Source organism: Metarhizium robertsii (assembly GCF_000187425.2).
Source record: "Metarhizium robertsii ARSEF 23 chromosome Unknown MAA_Scf_5, whole genome shotgun sequence".
NCBI classification, from domain to species: Eukaryota; Fungi; Ascomycota; class Sordariomycetes; order Hypocreales; family Clavicipitaceae; genus Metarhizium; species Metarhizium robertsii.
Window position 1 is genome coordinate 3974688 of NW_011942193.1, and position 19634 is coordinate 3994321.

At 50.2% G+C, this 19634-nt stretch overlaps 6 protein-coding genes across 6 annotated transcripts; 3 read left to right on the top strand and 3 right to left on the bottom strand.

The window, feature by feature from the left end:
• Nucleotides 1–199: 199 nt before the first annotated feature.
• On the bottom strand, nucleotides 200–2227 carry MAA_06958 (Flavin monooxygenase-like protein; the record flags this gene model as incomplete). Its single annotated transcript, XM_007824956.1, has 5 exons — nucleotides 200–426; nucleotides 481–1173; nucleotides 1362–1527; nucleotides 1580–1744; nucleotides 1799–2227. 5 exons carry the CDS (start codon nucleotides 2225–2227, stop codon nucleotides 200–202), a joined length of 1680 nt encoding a protein of 559 aa, XP_007823147.1.
• Nucleotides 2228–2749: 522 nt separating this feature from the next.
• Nucleotides 2750–4539, top strand: MAA_06959 (homogentisate 1,2-dioxygenase; the record flags this gene model as incomplete). Its single annotated transcript, XM_007824957.1, has 7 exons — nucleotides 2750–2860; nucleotides 2912–2934; nucleotides 2993–3167; nucleotides 3232–3834; nucleotides 3923–4058; nucleotides 4108–4230; nucleotides 4289–4539. 7 exons carry the CDS (start codon nucleotides 2750–2752, stop codon nucleotides 4537–4539), a joined length of 1422 nt encoding a protein of 473 aa, XP_007823148.1.
• Nucleotides 4540–6957: 2418 nt separating this feature from the next.
• Nucleotides 6958–8249, top strand: MAA_06960 (uncharacterized protein; the record flags this gene model as incomplete). The annotated part of the gene is made up of 2 exons (XM_007824958.1): nucleotides 6958–6985; nucleotides 7045–8249. The coding sequence occupies 2 exons, from the start codon at nucleotides 6958–6960 to the stop codon at nucleotides 8247–8249; spliced, it is 1233 nt and encodes a 410-aa protein (XP_007823149.1).
• A 784-nt stretch (nucleotides 8250–9033) lies between these two features.
• On the top strand, nucleotides 9034–10560 carry MAA_06961 (amino acid transporter; the record flags this gene model as incomplete). The annotated part of the gene is made up of 3 exons (XM_007824959.1): nucleotides 9034–9746; nucleotides 9809–10243; nucleotides 10359–10560. The coding sequence occupies 3 exons, from the start codon at nucleotides 9034–9036 to the stop codon at nucleotides 10558–10560; spliced, it is 1350 nt and encodes a 449-aa protein (XP_007823150.1).
• A 1315-nt stretch (nucleotides 10561–11875) lies between these two features.
• On the bottom strand, nucleotides 11876–12766 carry MAA_06962 (hydrolase; the record flags this gene model as incomplete). The annotated part of the gene is made up of 1 exon (XM_007824960.1): nucleotides 11876–12766. One exon carries the CDS (start codon nucleotides 12764–12766, stop codon nucleotides 11876–11878), a length of 891 nt encoding a protein of 296 aa, XP_007823151.1.
• Nucleotides 12767–16243: 3477 nt separating this feature from the next.
• Nucleotides 16244–17447, bottom strand: MAA_06963 (uncharacterized protein; the record flags this gene model as incomplete). Its single annotated transcript, XM_007824961.2, has 3 exons — nucleotides 16244–16673; nucleotides 16770–16931; nucleotides 16984–17447. 3 exons carry the CDS (start codon nucleotides 17445–17447, stop codon nucleotides 16244–16246), a joined length of 1056 nt encoding a protein of 351 aa, XP_007823152.2.
• Nucleotides 17448–19634: the final 2187 nt, after the last annotated feature.

Below are 19634 nucleotides of genomic sequence, written 5' to 3' on the forward strand. Positions count from 1 at the left end.
CCCCAGTTTCTCCAGGTACCCCGCATGCGCAAATGCCGTCCATGTGCTGGTTCCTATTCAAGAAATTGCATGTATTTGCCTGCTTAAGCTTACCTAGGTACGTAGTCTACAGTCTAGAAGCCGTCAATGGGATCAGAGTAGCCCACGCAATGCATACCAAGCCAAAAATGCCACGCTGTGTCTTCAACAATACGCTCTTTTACAACCGGGGCGCATCCGATGTCGGTGTCGGTGCCGGCGAGGGCAAAGGCACCGGGGGGAAATCTATCTGACCATCATCGAGATAATCCACGTTGACGGCCCTGGCCTTCTCCTGCTGTGTCCATCCATCGCCAATCCAGCTGTTCACATCGCCCTTGCCGTACCGGTATTCGAAATCTTCCCAGCGCGGATGAGCAAAGACTTGCATGGCGTGTAGAGACGAACCTGCCTTCCATGTCAGTACTGTTCATCAGATTGGTTGGGCGTATAGAAGCTTACCGGGCCAAAGTGCGCTGACCCTCCCGTCATATGTGCCTCCCTTGTACCAGCTGCGGCAGTGGAGCGTGAAGACTGTCTTGTCGAAATACGCATCGCAGTACTTGGTGAAGCGTTGGACGGCCTGTTTTTGAGGAGCCATGGCGACAATGTTGTCTCGCTGCATCTTGGCCACGCACATGGTCATGTAGTCCATGGCCTTTTCGATAAGCAGGAGCAGGTTGCCGGACCCCAAGGACCCGTTGGGTCCCAGACTCACAAAGAAGTTGGGGAAGCCGTCTGTCGACGTGGAAAGGTACGTCTCCGGAACGGCCTTCCACCTCTCTGCCAGTGACTGGCCTTGACTGCCAATGATGGGGATGCGAGGCATGAATGAGGTGTCAAAGCCAGTGGCGCACACAATAGCATCGACCGGGTGATGCTTTCCGTCTTGTGTCTGGATGCCCGTTTCATCGACCTGGACTATTCCTTGCGTGATGACGCTGACCTTGTCGTCGGTCAGAGCTTCCAAGTAGCCCGGGCCGGGAGTCAGCCTGCGACATATAGGTGGAAACGAGGGGATCAGAGTTTCTGCCAACTCTGGCTTCTTCTCGAGCCTTTTTTTCATGGCCTCGGTGAACAATCCCACGGCCCCAAGCTGCTCTGGCGTGTCTCTGATGGTGGATCCGTGGACGGACTGCAGTTCAAGCTCGATATCTGGGCGGCTTGTTAGTGGACAACATGTTTTCTGACCAAAATAAGTGGTGGGCAGTGCTACTTTTTCGGAACTCTTGATATACGGATTTGTCCGTCTTGAACGCGGCCTTTTCCTCATCGGTAAATGTAACTGCTTCTGTCTCAGCTTCCTTTTCCAACGGTTACTTTTCGGCCAAAGTAGGGCTTACAGTTGTCGATGCCGCCTCTACGCTCATCAATCATTGCTCGAGCAAAAGTTGGCGACAGCCAGGTTTTCCCTCGGATGTAGTGGTCAATGTGCGAGACTTTCGGCAGCATCGCCGGCAGGATTTGTATTCCGCTTGATCCATTGCCAATCACGGCCACTCGTTGCCCCTAAAAAATCCATGAGCGTGGTTGAGTGAAGAAGCGGCCAGGTGTCAATTACCTTGTAATCATAGGACTCATCCCAGGCCGCGCTGTGCAACAGCTTTCCCCGGAACTTGTGCAAGCCGGGGATATCTGGCCAATTCCACGAGTTCAACGCACCGGTAGCAGAGATGAGCACATCGCATTTATCGGTGTATTCAGAGTTTTGAACCAAGTCTCGAATCTGTCAAGTGTTATCTTGATTGCTGCGCGACGGTCCATGGGCCGATTCGCTTACCTTTAGTGTCCATTTGGATTCCTGGTTGTCCCAGACAGCGCCGGCGACCTGCTGGCGGAGTTTGATGTATTTCATGCAGTCGTACTTTCTGGCAACCTTCTTCCAGTACGCATGGATCTCTTGAGATGACGCGTAGAATTGGGACCACTCGGTGTTTGGTGAGAAAGTGGCTTGGTACACGTGGGCAGGTATATCGCAAGCACAGCCTGGATACCGATTCTCGAACCAAGTACCCCCAATATCTTCGTTCTTCTCATAGACTGCCAGAGACAGGTTTGGAATTCTTTGGGGGAAGCGGATCGAGGCAAGTATGCCCGAAATGCCTGCGCCGATGACAACCACACGAATTGGGCGATAGTCATCGATGGAGCGGTCCGCTAAGAAGCTCGCTCCCCCGTCGTTTCCGTTTGTATCTTGTGACTCCGTCATAATGGTAGTCGTGTTGGTAGAAAATAGAGACGGCGGGAATAGTGGAATGGAATGGCGAGATGGGATGAATTAACCATCGAGAGGACTTTCATGGCCAACCCCGTCTTCTTAAGGAAGTTGCTTCGGCCGTCGGTCTCAAGTTTTGCCAAGGCTTTGCCTTCGGAAGTGAGGTGGGTCGATTAGAAAAGCAGGCCCAAATGCTAACATTGAAACCTTCAACGTCCCCAACTCCTTCAGCCTTGGAGATCGGCGGGTCTAGACATGGATGGGGGTTGGGGGTTGTTCGGAAAACCCCCCATCCCCAACCCCCAAATAGCCCGCGATACCCCCCAAGTATGGAGCAGAGCATCCTACCTTGAAGAATTGGCGTAATTGGTACACCGCCAGACCCTCTGTCAGTTCTTGCTCTATTATTTCACCTTTTGCATACATCCCAGGTCACGTCGATTGCTGTAGCCGAACGGCAAAGGTGTAAGTATTGACGCATAACAAACCAACACTGCTCTTCATTCTCCAGTCAAAATGGGTTCTGCTACGAAAATCAATGAATATCAAAAGATATTCCATTGGGCAGAGACGCAAAAGAACGGGGCGATACCGTCTTTCCACACCAGGAAGAGTGACCCCTACCAGGTATGACTCGTGTAAGCTTTGAAGAGAATAGCAACCACTCACTGCTACTAGTACCAAGCGGGCTTTGGGAATTCGTATGTTGCCAGATGAAACACTGCGCCCGTTGCTGCATGTGCTAAGCTTGTCAAATAGATTCTCCTCCGAGGCTGTTCCAGGTACATTGCCCCAGGGCCAAAATAATCCGCGCCATGTGAGATTCGGCTCGTACGCCGAGCAAATCACGGCGACAGCCTTTGTGGCGCCACGACATGTCAACAGGAAGGCCTGGCTGTATCGTGTCCGCCCTGCCGTCGCCCATGACGGCTTTGTAAGAAACTCATGTTGAAACAGTGTCACCTGCCTTGCCTGCTAGGGCTGATGTTCGATTTCAGGTCGATATCCCACAAAACGCAGCCGCCGAGTCCAATTATCTGCTCAGCAACCCCAAGGTCCATATTTCTCCAACCCAGCTCGCCTGGACGCCCATGGATATCCCAGACTCGGGCTCGATTGACTTTGTAGCGGGCATCAGATCCATTGCCGGATCTGGCGAGCCGACCCTCGGTGAAGGGCTCGCGGTCCACGTATACACTGCCAATTGCAATATGACCCAAACGGCCTTTGTAAATGCCGACGGAGACTTTCTGATTGTCCCGCAACAGGGCGCCTTGGATGTACAAACTGAGTTTGGCAAAATGTTTGTCCAGCCCGGCGAGATTGCTGTCATCCAGAAGGGAATCCGGTTCCGAGTCGAGCTTCCCGACGGGCCATCCAGAGGCTACATGCTTGAAATTTGGGGCTCGAGTTTCGAACTGCCAGAGCTAGGTCCGCTTGGTGCCAACGGACTCGCCAATGCGCGCGACTTTTTGACGCCCGAGGCCTTTTATGAAGTCAAAAAGGAGCCTTGGGAGATTATCTTCAAAGTGTGTGGGAAGCAGTTCAAATGTACTCAGGACCACTCGCCATTCGATGTTGTTGCATGGCATGGAAACTATGTAGGTGTTGTGAAATTGTTTACCCCCCCGTGGAAACAAGGTTCCCGCTGACACGCGCGAGGTCCCGTTCAAATACGACCTGACAAAGTTTGTCAATGTTGGCTCCATCTCGGTCGACCACATTGATCCCTCCATCTTCTGTGTCCTGACTGCCAAGTCTCGGAATCCCACCGCGCCACTGGCCGACTTTCTCATCTTTTCCCCGCGCTGGGACGTGGCATCCCGTACGTACCTCCGGGGCCAATGCTATCCTGCGAGTCTAATCACGCGTAGATACGTATCGACCGCCGTATTTCCACCGCAACGCTGCCTCTGAGCTCATGGGGTTAATCTACGGAGACTACGGCGGCCGCTCTGACGACTTTCGCCCTGGCAGTATTTCTTATGAGTGTGGAAGTACGTCTTGTCTTCGAGGCATGACACGAATTAAGCAATGCTAACGTGGAGATTGTAGTGGTGCCGCATGGAGTAGCATATGAAGAATTCAAGCAAGCCACTGAATGCGAACCGCCAGTGATGCAGATCTCGACGGGGTCAGTGGCCTTTATGTTCGAGTCGAGCCGGGCCTTTACAATTACCAACTATGCTTGGACAAGTGATAAAAAGCACGAGCACGAACCTAGATTATGGAACGATCTGGAAGACCACTTCTCAGCTCACCTTGATGAAGTAGAGAAATTGCTCGCCGAGACCAAGGCTAGATAGAATGACGACAATGATGCGCGCACTAGCAACGAGGGCGTCATTTCATTGGTATCCTAAATATGCAATGCTTTTTCTACTCGTTAGCAACACTTTGTATTATTTGAGGCTTAATACTGGATTCTTCCAAGGCTGGTCTTGCGGCTAGAACGAAGCGAAATTCTCGGCCGAGCACCAACAATACCAAGTATGAGTCATTATCAAAATATCCATACTCTCGGTGAGCATAGAGTATTTTTGCAGCGTAATCATCAACCCAAATCAGATAAGGAAACGTCCTGTAAGCGAGAAATAGATCTTAAGTGCAGTATACAGAATCGCCATGTGCGATTGTACAAGCGATCCAGGAGTGGTCGGGATATTCCCCCGCCAAACCTGGTCAAGTGGTTCGGAGTTGTAGACTGTTTACCGGGCGCAAATTTCGTGCACTTCGGCTCAATGGTATTCCAAAGATCCTGGGGGTGGCATGGGTGCAAGGAGGCTACATGTGGCGAGGCATCCGGGCAGCCTGAACTTGCTTAGAACCCATGGGGGTATTTCCGAAGCTCCAAAATTACGGGTTGCCAAGCCCCGATGCTAAATACCGACGGCTCTGTTTCGAGATTCGCTGAATTTTTCGTGGAAAAGGGGCACATGGCTTTTGTTTATCGTGACGCCATCCGTCTTTCGCGGTGGTTTCGGATGTGGTGCCGATATTCCATACATTGTTGCGCAGGTCATCGAAGAGGGCGCGGATCCTATACGTGCCAACGTTTTGTAAACTTGATGATAATTACGCTGTGCGTCTTATTTCCTATTTTTGATTACAAGCGATGCCAAAGTACCGGCCACTTTTCTACTCGTCACTTTTGGGGTCGAGCCCTAGTTCTGTTTTGGACCAGACTCGACTCACCGGCACTTTTTCAACTCTCTTCCTTTAGGTCGATCTGGGTATGGCCTCGCGGCTGCATTTACGAGCCCAATGATTCCTGTGAGCATGGCCCTGGTTTAAGCCTCATGTGGGTAGTCAGCATCAACATCACATCCTCGATTCTGCTTGGAATTCACAAGGTTTCGGCGGCCATGGCTTTGGCGCCAAAGGCGTAGGCATTTGGCCACTTGTTCAAAGATTTCATCGCCAATCGATGTATGCCGAAAACCCATTTTATTTTCAAGTCGACTAGGTCATAGCCGCGAGCCACGCTGAAACATTTGGCATCCCGGTGGCCTTCGCTGCTGCTGCATTGAACACTTGTCTTGATTTCTGTAATAATGCATAGGGACCGAGTCAGGGCACACAATAAAGCTATTTAAAGTCGTATTATTAAAGCTGGCTAAAATCCGGGAAATACTCTACGACCAATCAGAATTCGCAAAAGTCATGCCCGTGTATGCATCTCCTCAGAATATATTAATATTCAAAACAATTCATGCGACTCCCGTCATGCTCCCACTTTTTAATGCTTCGTCTTCGCTTCCACCCTTACGCAAAGACGAAATATCAATAGTGGGAGCGTAGCACAAATAGGCATTATTTATGCGCATAAGCCTCGCTCTATAACTGCATTTTTCGTTACATATATGCTTTGCTTGTCGTTGCAGGGGGGTGAGAGCGATGCCTGGAGAAAAACGGCAATGATAGAAAACCAGCACACGCAAAACCATGTCACCAGCCCCCCCTAGTAACTGGGAGCCAGGGTGGCGATACACGCAATGTCAATCAAGAGGTCAACTCTACATTCTACAAGTGTCCTCAGCCAGGCAGGTACGTCTCCGTGCTCGGAGTTCCCAACACTGTGGACCTCTATCTCTAAAGCCATCATGGCTAATAGCCTCCACTGTCCAGATGTATCACCAAGCATGAACACGTATAGGGTATTTATGCGGGCCTACAAAGACGGTTATGCCGCAAATTAACTCTATACAGCCATGACTAGCAGGTGGTAGCAGTATTGTCAAGACCCTTCCCATGTCCAATGCGCAGATCTAGACTAACAAGTTGCGTACACACACAGAGTTCGCTCAGATTCATATGCGATCATGCGCATATTGGTGTTGTTGGAAGGCGATTAATTTACCCTGAAGAAATGTTGACATGACTTTATTGTACTATGCTTTACGTGCAGGTGATACACGCATTGCACCAAATAGATTAGAATAGGCAATGCGTGGCATGCGGAATCAGACCACACCAGAGTAATGTGATGACGGATGTTCAGCCGACAGCCACAGATCGACAAACATGGAGCGGACAGGACGATATATGAATCTTGAAACAGAAATGACTCAAGTATTGTGCAAGAACATGATGACGGTATAGATTAGAGGTATATATAAGGCAGCTTCAGACGCTCCTCCTGGTATTGTGTCCAAGTCACAAGCAGTCTGATTCTTTCTATACCAAGGTTTTAACAACATTATTGCAATACTACCACCGTTACCATGGTTCGCCTTAGCTTTATTATGTCTAGTCAGTACTCCTACGGTTCATGTATGATTTATGAAGCAGCTAGCTAATCCGAGAACTAGTCGCCTTGGCGGTTCAAGGCATTCAAGCCGCTCCTGCGGTGCGAAATAACAATATTGAACGGCGCGACAGCGTTATTCAGCGGGCTGAGAATACTCCAGTTAGTTATCCCGGTGGATATAAGAAGCGGGATAACAGCCGCCCGTCTGACAATTCTGTGAACAAAAAGGACAAACCAACGCTAGCAGCGGAATCTACTAGTAGTTCCGGGAGCGACAATGGCAGTACACCGCCGGCTACCAAACCTTCCGAGAACTCTGGGAGCGATACGGGCAGTACGGCGCCGGCTATCAAACCTTCCGAGAACTCTGGGAGCGATACGGGCAGTACGGCGCCGGCTATCAAACCTTCCGAGAACTCTGGGAGCGATACGGGCAGTACGGCGCTGGCTACGAAACCTCCTGGTAACTCCGGCAGCGGAAATGACAATCCACCGCTAACAGCGGAATCTCCTAGTAGTTTTGGGAGCGACGAGGGCAGTACACCGCCTAAAGAGGAATCTCCTAGTAGTTCCGGGAGCAAAAAGGGCGGTACGGCGCTGGCTACGAAACCTCCTGGTAACTCCGGCAGCGAAAATGGCAATAAAACGCCGGCAGTGGAATCTCCTGATTGCTCCGACAGCAAAAGCGGCAGTACATCGTCGGCTACGAAACCTTCCAAGGACTCTGTGACCGATCAGGATATTACGAAGTCGCCTCCAAATGGTGCTGATAACTCCGGCAGCGAAAACGGCAGTACAGGGTCGGCTACCAAACCTTCCAAGAACTCTGATATCGACAGGATCAGTGCAGCGTCGGCTGCGAAGCCTCCTAATAACTCTGTGGCCGATAAGGATAATGCGAAGTCGACTCTAAATGGCGCTGATAACTCCGGCAGCGGAAAGGGCAGTACAGGGCCGGCTACCGAAGCTTCCAAGAACTCTGGGAGCGACAAGAGCAGTGCAGCGCTGGCTGCGAAATCTACCAATAACTGTGACCGAAATGGTAATACGACGCCGACTCCAAATGGTTCTAAGAACTCTGGGAGTAAAGGTGATGGCACGCTGCCTCAGGCACTTCCCACATCTGTTCCCGGGGCGAACGTCGACCCCAAGGTCCCGACTCGTACCCCGGGAGAAGAAAAGGCCGTTCAGGACAAGCTAGACAAGCTAGAGGAGCAGGCGGCAACGGGGCAGAAAGAGGCAACGGGGCAGAAAGAGAAGGCTTAGCGAGAGGGTTAACGCGGACCGACCAAGTTCAACACTAGTCGGAAGGGTCTAGAATTGTGTAAGCAGAACTAAAAGCTTGGAATAGTTGGTTGAGATGCAATTTTATAGGTAACTTTGAGGTATGAAAGGTCCTTGGTTTACACTGAGGTCTTGAGAGACTGGGGCTATTTAAAAATACAAAAAAATCGGTGAGGATTGCTGGCGGCTATTGCTTAAGGCCGAAGTCTGGGTTCTCGTGATGTCTTTTTTTGTTCTTGTGTACTTGACCCTTTGTTGTCCGATACTTTTATCCAGGCCCAGCCGTGTGACATTATGCAACCAGCGCCAGATTTAGTAAGGCTTTGGAGAGGGTTAGGATGCAACTGAGGCTTGATGGCGCGAAACAGGATTTGTTGACGTTGGCCACCTCTTGCGCTTCAAAGGATTAGTGAAAGGGTGAGGTTTTGGCAGGGCGGCGACGGATATAGTCGATACCGTCCAATGTTTGTCCCAAACACGGCCAACTACTCATTTCGCTACAGAATGACGAGTTCCACCATGGTGGAGCTTGCTTCTTGCATGTGCGCATGTGGCCTTCGCATATTGGCATGAATGTTGCAGTTGTGCAGCCAAATGCGTCAATCGGTCCCCCCTCACCCCTGGCCTGGCGCGACATGATGAGATGGGCGCCAAGATGATGACAACGGTTTGCTGCAACGTCAAGTTGCACACGTGTTTTTCTCTCTGGAAACCAACTGTCTTCATCTACGGCAGTCCGATCGCGTCTGGTTGAGCGCATCCCGCCATGGCAGCGTCTACCACGGGCAAACAACACCCGCTCCCATCCAGCAAGCCGGGCAGCGAACCGTTGATACCGCGTGCAGGCGACGTCTTCGGCCAAGAAGACCACCATGACATCAAATACAAGAGGCTCTCGTGGCCGTTGGTCGCCGTCCTCATGATTGCCGAGATTGTCTCCAACGGCATGCTCTCTCTGCCCTCGTCGCTGGCCGTGGTCGGCATGGTGCCCGGCCTCATCATCATCGTGTTCCTCGGCGTATTCGCCACGTATACGTCCCGGCTGCTGGTCGAGTTCAAGCTCCGCCACCCCGAGGTGCATACCATGGGCGACGCCGGCTACATCATGTTTGGGCCGCTAGGGCGCGACATCATGGCCTTTGGGACCTGCTGCTTCTCCATTTTCGCGTCCGGCGGCCAGATGCTCTCCGGCCAGATTGCCCTGGCCTCGCTGAGCGACAACAAGCTGTGCCTGATGCTGTACACGGGCATTTTTGCCGTGCCCACGCTGCTTTTTTCGCTGCCGAGGACGTTCCACGGTCTGAGCTGGATTTCCATCGCAAGCGTTTTGAGCATCTTTGTTGCTGGCGTCGTCGCCATGGCGGCGGCGGGCATCTCGCCGGATCCGAGCAGAACCGTCCAAGTAGCCATGCCGTCCAACTTTTACACTGCATTTATATCCATCACCAACCCGGTCTTTTCGTTTGCCGGCCACTTCATGTAATTTGTTCCATTCTGCGAAGCCTTGGGCTTTTACAGCACTGACATTCCTCCGGCGACAGGTTCTTTGTTCTCATGTCGGAGATGAAGGAGCCGCAGCACGCCATGCGCGCGGCCTACACCCTGCAGTCCTTTGCCACCGTTTTTTATGCCGTTTTTGCCGGCGTCACCTACGGCTATATTGGAAGTACCGTCCAGTCGCCTTCCTTCTCGTCCCTGTCTCCTCGCTGGCAAAAGCTATCTTGGGGGCTGGCCTTGCCAAATCTCCTGCTTGCCGGCTCTCTGTACGCGCATACAGCCAGCAAAGTCATCTTTGTCCGAATTTTTCGCCATTCCAAGCATTTGCACAGCCACACATTGCTAGGATGGGCAGTCTGGATCTCACTGGTTCTGCTCACCAACGCCTTGGCCTTTTTGCTCGCCGTCGGCGTTCCCATCTTCAACTACTTGATCGGAATCGCTGCATCGCTCTTCGCCGCGTGGTTTACGTACGGCATGTAAGTCGTGTAAACTCTATATCATACACATCATCTTGGCTCTCTCATCCGCCCAAACTCGTCCTACCATTCAAGTATTGCGACATGTCCTGCTAATACGCAATTCTTTTTGCAGGGCTGGCATGTTCTGGCTGCACGACTCATATCACGACGGTCCCGGTTTCTACGCCTGGCGAAAACAATGGGGGCAAGCGCTTCTCGCAGTGGCAACGATTCTGTCTGGGGCCTTCATATGCGTTGCAGGCCTTTATGTCACCATTCGTGCTATTGTCGATGCCTATGCCGGCCATCAGCTCCCTCCTCCATTTACTTGTTAATGTTACAATAACCTAAAAGAAGCTAAATAGCGTCAATATCATGGAGGCTTTGCATATCGAGAAATCGTTGATATGGAAGATGACTTGGACGTGTTATATTCGAGGGATCTATGAATTGACGATACTTTGACGACGGGCATAAATACACCACGACTGCCAGAGTGTTCTTCAGAAACTGGGATTGGCACCCCTGCAGCTTTTGACAAGCTTATTACCGCCCATATGCCAAAAATGAGACGCGTCCTTGATTTCAGAGAAATGGATAGGGTATTGAGTATGGCCGAACCTGTGGAGAAAATGGTAAACGGAGCGGCACTTCCGAGAAAACGGCGACGGAGAAAATCAGGACATGAGCCAGATACTGCAGGCTTCGGGTCACTGGAGAAGGCGACTCTCATCATAGATATGGCGCTTTCGGGCTGAAGAGCCGTTGGCCTCGATTGCTGGAGCGCCGTACTTAACAAGCAACTCTCTTCATTCACTCCAGACACGGCACAAAGACGTCTGGCGATGAGAACAAATTCCTGGCGAACCCCGAAACTTTTATCCGTCGTGGAGAACCTGATGGCGAAAAATGAAGCTCAAAGTTACCACTTGAAGGCTGCAGAAAACACTATCCCGCGATAGGAGGAGATTGAATTGGGCCGCTCAGACTCTCGCAATATTGGTGATTGCATAGCCTGGGTTGGACACGCGGGATGAGGAATGTCACGAATTAACTAGAATAGGGAAAAGGGAAATGTCACTCCCACCAGTGCCTCCTACAATTAAACCTTATATACCTTTAAGTTGTAGATTCTCTGTTTTCTCACCGGTTCTCTCCAAGATGTCTGGTAGCATCTCAACATGTTATGGGACTGCTCGCAGGGTCGAGACCTCTCTGTACGGTGCCAATACCCGCGGCAGACGGGTGAGGAGAAAGAAGGCTGGCGATGGATCAAGAACAATCTGGAGGAGCCACGTATATTACAGGACCATTGCAGCTCATCTCAGACTACATATCATGGAACAGTAAGCAAGCTACAATCTTAAGTTTTGCCACTGATACGCTTCTCTTGTGGCTGTACACCTTGGTATAAATAAAGCTCATCAGTCATTTAGGCCTTGAGAAAAACTACCTTGTCTTGGGCGCAATCATCGTAAAATTCTTCTGCGGAGCTATTTATAAGATCGTTCTCCGTGGTGAGGCTGTTGGACGACCAAGGCATAGAGCAGAGGGGAAAGCGGATGAGGTTGAGGTAGTGTGACGAGGGCAGGGTAACGGAGCGCAGAACATGGAAGGTTCAATTCAATCTAGAATAATCCCAGGTGCCAACTAGATACAAGTACTAGCAATTGCACGTACAAATCTAGACCATTCTCGCTTCGGCATCTCGTGCGCCATGCTTTCAACAACAACCAATTTGGACCCTGTGATTTCCTCCTTCAAGGCCTCGGCGTGCGCCAGTGGAATATTCCGATCCTCCCGGCCATGCACAATGGTGGTGCGACACTTGACATTACATAGCAATTCCCTTGGCCAGCGTCCGGATACCGCTGCGCTCTGGTTGAAAATGCTCTGCACACTATTGCCCTGCCTGGAGATGCGCGCAAACTCGACAGCCTGTCTCTGGTACATGTCCTCCCGCTCACGGCCTTCGTACTTGCGAAACGAAGTACAGTCCACACAGAACATGAGAAAGTCCAAGACCATCTCTTGATTCTGCCAATCGCTGGGAATAGGCGCCGTTGCCAGCTGAGCGCCGAGCTCGGGGTTCAACTGCGGGAGGGCGTCTTGGGTAGACGGCGACGGGCCGACGGGACTTGATGAGAAAAGAGAGAGGCTTTTCACGCGCTGCGGGTGCTGAGCAGCAATCATCCATGCGATGGCGCCCCCGAGACTGAACCCGGCGAGGTTGGCGGACTCGATGCGCAATTCGTCGAGAATGGCGACGGCATCGTCGCAGAAGTCGTTGATGGAATAGTGAGCCGCTTCGCCGAGGGGGAAATTGGTAGATCGGCCAGTGTCTCGGTAGTCGAAGCGGATGATGAAGGAGCCTCCCAGCTGTTCATCCACCATTGAAATGAAGTCCTCGTGCCAACATAACATGGACTGCGCGCCACCAGAGAGCAGCAGCAATGGCGTCGCTCCGCTGCGACCAAATGTTTGGTAACACACTTTCACACCGCCCGGTCGTGTCAGAAACTGTTCTGGGTGAACTTCCATTGTTGAACCAAGGCAGGATGCTTTGAGGATAGAATAGTTTGTATGGCATGCATGGACTGGTTTACGAGGCCATACCCCCATTATTTATCAAGTATTGAACCCTGCTAGCCCCGATAAGCAGGGTTGACCCAAAAGTCGATTCATGGCACAGTCATCCGGAACGGTTCATGCAGATCAATTGATGACTCAAGCGGAATTGTTCATGCAAGTGGCCTTTACGAAACCCACTACGGCCCTACCCATGTACCTTCAACTGTCCCGGGCAATTGGAAACATGCATACTGTTCAAGTCAGGCAGGCTCTAGCTAGTAATGACGTCAACTGAGTTTTCCCATCCCAGCTGCTGCCGATATTGCCGTCGCATGCCGCCTCTCTGGAAATTGATGTGGTGGCTCCGAGGTTGCGTGTTATCGAGGGGCCTGCGATTTGAAAGGATTACCCGCCTTTGGAACTCTTAAAAGAGGATCGCCGTCTGTCGCAATTACATTTGACATGGGGCATCATTTGGAAAGGACAAATGCTGTGAGTCATCTCATACCATCAATTGATGGCTTCGAACACGTCGGATGGCTGTGGAAAAGTTCGTAGCGTTCGAGGAACTCCCACCGCGCGTGGCTTGCGAAAAAAAAAAAAAACCGGCATCACACAGGAATTACTTATTAAGTCTTCCACGTGGGCTTCTCAAGCTCTGGAAGCGAACAGGAAGAGGCTGAGTCACGACGTAACCTGCACTGCTAGGTTCGCAAGCCGTCGACACTCTCAACAAAACCAACTTAGAATGACTCCAGGAAGACGGCAATGTTACCGACAGCAAAGGAACGATTGTAATGATGATAGTTCCACGCAAGGCCCATATGCAAATAATGCACGTGCAATAGACTCAACATGGAATCTTCATTAACGTTGCCAAGTCTCATTATTCTACCGTATCTGTCTCTGGCTCAATTAAGCCATCGTCCAAGAACCATCGCTGATTATACTGATACCAATAAGCTAATCAATTAGTTATATGCGTCATCTGTTCGTCAACGTCCTCCTAGGCGTTGAATTGGTGTACCATCTCGAAATCCACAACCAAGACCCTCTTGCCAACGAGGCGAAAATTTTCTAGCCGTATATCGTTTGGCAATACGCCAGACCCGGCGATATCAGTCAAAGATATGGGTGCCATTGGAATACATCCACCTCTGATATAGCTCCTGCAGGACTTCCCCTGCCTTCGCGACTGACATGCAACAGCCTCGCAACGCCATCATGATAGCACTCACCGCAGCACGTGGGGACTAGAACCCTTTGAAGGTGTCTAATCTGATGATATGTTGAGTTGTCATTTTCATACTCCTTATACCAACCGTCCTGGCATGCCTATGAAACAAGGCGCTATGGCAGACACTCTTCGGGGAAGAAGTCATCACCCAAGCCACATAATGGCAACGGAAGCAGTCGGCAAGCCATGCCGATAATCTGGCCTATAGTTGATGGGAAAATTTTAAAAAGGGAAAGATTGTTGCAATCGCCTTTTGTCTTCCTAGCGGTTGCTCGAATAAGGCAAAGTCGAAACCAGAGCTGTGTCGAACCCAACGTTGGCAGTCTTTCCTACACTAGGACAGCATACCAGCGTACCATGGTCTCTGTAGGCACGGCTGAAGTTGTTGGATTGAGAGCAGTACTGAATAGCCCAACAGGAGGTGGCTCTGGAGGCTGGGGAAGCCCTCGATGGCTCAAAGGGGAGCCGGAAGAATGCCGGAGATGCTCCGATTGCGGCGCTTCAGTAAGGTTTAGATAAAGCATGTCGATAAATGCCATGCTAAGAGGTGCTGCTCAAAGTTGCAGCCCGATGATTCTGGAATATGATGGTTGCGTCAAAGCTTGAAGCCACTTGCTCAGGGGTAGCCGGAGTGCGGCGCTGTGACTATTGGCCGACATCTAGAGTATTTCGTCAACCAGTTAACGTCTGCGCCATGTACTTCAGTAGTATGAAGATTGTGTTCCCGGACCCTTTCCAGGTCTCACCGAATCCAAAATTTATAGGTGGATATTTTAAACAACATGGAGTCAGATATCATTCTTGGTACAATGCCAGATCTTGTACCAGATCATCCGTAGCCAAGCTTAGCTTCTTCAGTTTTGGAGGAGCGCGAGATTCAATCAGCGGCTGGCACGGTAAAAATAAAACAGGTAGCGGTTAGAAACAAGCTTTTTGACACCCTCCAGGCAACAAGTTTATTACTATATAGTGCCATGTGCCGCAGGTGTGTGCCGCACTTGATGTCTACATTAAATCACTCACATCGTTCAGGAGGGAGACGACCGTGTCGATATCAAGGCTTTCTTTTGTAAATTCTTCGGCCTTGTCGATTACACTGCTATTCCATTCAATCAGAAGCCTAATATCGCGGACTTTAGAAATCTTGACTTCGTTATTCTGCAGATGTTACACGGATGACACGTTGCCATGAAGGCACGGGCCGAACCTTAAACCCGACGATAATTACACAAGTGCTCTGATCACGAGACCTAGGGCAAGGTCCCTAAACGCTTCTTAATATAAATAAAGGTCTTCTGCTATTAGGGCCTCAAGGAAAACTAAGGACCTTTGATATTAAAGCAAAGTATTCGCTGAATATGAACACTGTTCTATGCCCCTAAACAGGCCCTTGTCACAGCAGAGTAGGATCTGGGCAACCGCGAGTATGATCAAATGATTACTTTCACTTTTCCCAAGTTGCCCTGACTAATCCCGCTGTTTGGGCAATTATGAGTTCTATTTGTATGATGTAACCCGGGCTAAAGAGAGTGGCGACAATGGTGCTAATTGGGCGCTAAATGGTCTCGACCTCAGGCAATAGAATGCAAGAGGCAAGATTCAGGGGTCAGCATGTTGCAGACATGCGTCATTATCTGCTCGATTGGTAGAATGGCGCGCAGAATGATGGGCGCGATGACCACATCATGGGCGCTTTCGATGGATCCGTGCGACGATGGGCCTTCTGTGTTGGAGTTCAATGGACTAGCACCAAAGCCTTAGGGTTATGGAGAGGGCTAGAATCTCACTCAAGGTTATCGATGTCGAGTCTTTGGGTTTATCTGGTTAGTAGTGCTGTATATAGCGCCGAGCGGCCTGGTGGTGTACCGTCACCATCAATGACGACCATGTGCTAATTGGCGAAATGAGCATCACTCCGTCTTGAACAGGAAAAGGTGCCATGCAAGTAGAATTAATTATTAAAAAAAAAAAAAAAAAACTAAACTAAACTATTACTTGACTATGGCGCTGTCATGGCCCACAAAGACTTTGACGCGAAACACAAAATCCACACGCAATAACAAAAAGCAAACGTAGTAGCAAAAATCAAAACGCAATAATAAAAAGCAAAACGTAATAACAAAAAAAAAAGACACAAAATCTGTTGGGTATATTCTCGAGAAACAAGAGGAAACAGAGACCGCCGCCACCATAAACAAAGCGCCAGACGCCTAATTTTCTCCCCAGACAGTTGGCTTATCGAACTCGATGTCGGGCAAGGCAGCCCGAGACTGCATCGCGCGAGGACCTTTGGCACCAAAGGCATGTTTCTTGTGGTCCCAGCAGGAACCAACAGCGACATCCTCGCAAAAGTGGTAAAGAACCTTGTCGGGCATGTGGCAGAAGGATCGCTCATGGACAGAAACTAGACTTGGGCCCGCGGAACTAGAGCTGTCGCACAAAACCTTGGCCGAGTGGGCAGCACGGTAAGACCGGACGGACTGAGCCTTCATGTCGGCAGATCTCTTGCCCCTGTTCTTCTTGTCCTGCTCCTTCTTGTCCTTTTCATTGACCCTGTGCTCCTGGGCATTGTCGCCGTTGAAGTACTTGGGGCCGCGGTTGTTGAAAAAGGCAAGGGCGGTGTTGTTGTGCTCGCAGTAACTAAAGAACACGCCGTGTTAGTTGATATTTATTTGGCGGGGGTTCCAAGAAAGCAAGACGAGATGGAATGCTGTTAGAAAGACTTGATAAACATACTAGCTCGCATTGTTTCCATTACCGGCAAACCCCTTAGCAAACTCGGGGAAATGGATTCGAATGCCTGTCGAGTAATTGTTCTTGTAGCCATCAAAGCCCAACCATGCGCAAAGAAGCTTGACAGAACCGTTGGTGTGGTGAGCGTCAATGTCGGAAAAGTACCTATTTCTGTCAGCACTGATATACGGACGCGGAGGACAAGTTTGTATCGTACCATGCCTTGTTGCAAGTGTGTGCCCAGTTTCCAACCCATGCATACCTGTCTCCGCTGGGGTATGTGACAGTGGCAGAAGCGAGGCAAATGGGATTGTCCTGACCGAGGAGCATCGCGTAGGCGGGCTGCTTCTTGATATTTTTGACCACTTCCACACAGTGATCTTCTCCGTCGCCACATTTAACCTGCTTCTTGGTCTGACCTATCTGCTGGCCGTGATTGTCGAAAACCAGTATTTTGGGGGCGCGTCCTCCGGCACCCCGCAGAAGGTCATGTCCTTCGTTTGCGCCGGCACCATCCAGGCCCAGCTTGAAGCTGTAGAAGATGTTATACGGATTGAATATTGTGGGCTTGGGCACCGTCAAGGAGATGGCGCCCATCATGGTGGCGCCGAGGCCGAAGCCGCCGCCCACCATCATGGCAACCAGGCTCCCCATACCGACAACGGACCAAACAAACGCCATGATTTAGTTGCCTGCTGCGAGTGATGCGAGACAAGTATAATGTGAGCGGCGGTGTGGAGGTAGAGACGATATCACGCACTGATGGAATCTGCCTACGTGGCGACTAGCAACTACCAACGGCGGCGTGGCAAAGGAAAAGGCAAGCCGAGTTGCGGTAGAGCTACTGTTTTGTCACCGTGGGATGTTGTGTGCCTGTGGAAAAGAAGAGAGGACGAAAGTGTGGGAGGTTGAACAGCACTTTATAGTAAAAGCCTGCGGGCTCCAATCACACCTGGACACCAAGAACAAAGGAGTTTGTGGTAAGGATGACGACTTCAAATGTTCCCAATTATGGTAGGCGTGGCCGTGAAGCTTCGTTCGAGGTGATTGTGTCTGCAGAGTACAACTAAGACCTTGCTTAAAGTTTCATCAATAGTCTAATGTTGTAGTCTAGACTCACTTGGAATAAGCCTGCGTGATAGATGGAGAATCTCGAACGAGTTGTGGTATACGACACACCCTTGCGAATGCGCGTTAAAGTCCTTTCGATCATTTTCAACAATTTGAGCTTGCTATGCGCTATTTTTGATGGTACGACTAACTTAAGCCTAACCGTACATGCTAATAAAACTTCCAGTGCCATCTCCTGAGCCCGCTACAATAACTGTTGCCGAGAGACAACGTGTTATTCCGGCTAGACAAAAGTATGCCGGTGTTTTTCCAACATTGATGACACAATCCCAACCAAAAAGAAAAGAAAAAAACAATCAGTAGCCGAAAGTTCCGTCAATTCAGTCTTGGTTCTGGTCCAGCCAGCCGTGGAACAACGCGTAGGCAAGGCTATTACGGCTAGACGAGGCCCGAAAGGGAGTTACATGTCGTCACGCTGCTGCTCGAGGAAATCTAGACTTCGTTACATGTCCACACCGTGCCACTGCTGCAGCTGACCCAGTGGATAACGTGCTATGTCATGCAATCGATATCGTTTCGTTCTCTACTGCCGTGTATACCTGCCTGAGCTATCCAGAATAAACTTTATTCATCCTCTGTTTCTCTCGATTTAAAATCATTGCTATCTTCAATTGATTCGGGGGCCGAGGGACAAGGAAGGACTCAGGGGGCGAGTAGGGATCTGTAACGCTTGCTGTTGTAGCCGCCGAACAGAAGCTCGCGTTGCGCGTTGCGCGTCAGACGCTTCGCCATTTCAGAGCCATAGATTTGAACTACAGTAGCGAGCAGCTAATGGATGATGACACGATTATAATAGTTCCGTCATTGGTGGCTAACACCAAGTCAAGCGCAGGCTACGGATCACATTGGTCAGCAGTGACAAGCGTGGATCATCCGTAGAAGCCTGCCGTAGTCAGGGAAGTCGTGAAACATCTACTAGTTTCACCGAAAGGGCCTACAATACTAGCTGCACGCTCACCGTCACCGGAAGTAGTCGAGGTTGGCTAATTTTTGCGATCAGGGTTAGCCCGCTGCACGAACTAAAGCCACAACATCATGACTTTGCAAAACAAAACACTCTAGGCGGATAGCAAGGAGTACCTCTTCCATTCAGGTGGCATCATGGATGGCAACCAAAACAAGTTTATCGCTCATGCCATTAAATTTTACGCTCAAGGCGTGACGTGCACATTCATTCTCCAGAGTTCTAGAAACTCATTGGTGCAGCCCGAAATGAATCAACAAGAATTAGAGCCTGGTTGCGCAGATTTGTATATTGCGCGTCCTGGATTATGTTTTGCGTACTGCTTCATGTCTAGTCTTGTAGTCAGCTTCCGCAGTGCTCACATCATCTTTCGAACACGTATCCTGCGAGAGCCGAGAAGATCAATGGAATACTACAGTCACATGACCCATATCATAAAGACATAGTAGTGATAGTAGTAGCCTCTGTTTCAATCGTAGCTTCTAGTGGTAAAGACTGTTTGAATCTCGGCACACCAATTTGAACAAACGCTGCAACAGGTAAATGCATACAGGCCGTTTTGAGCCGAGGACTCACACGTGCAGCAAGAAATACGCATCCCAAAAGACAATGAATTCCATTTCGGTTTGGAGTCATGTCGCTCCCTCGGATAGACTTCACCTTGGGCCTAGCAGAAAGGTTGCACAGGAAGCTAAAGGAGTTTGCAGAGTCCAGCTTGCCAAGTGTCACATCCAAGTAGCATATTATGACAGCATCAAATGTCTTTGTCACCT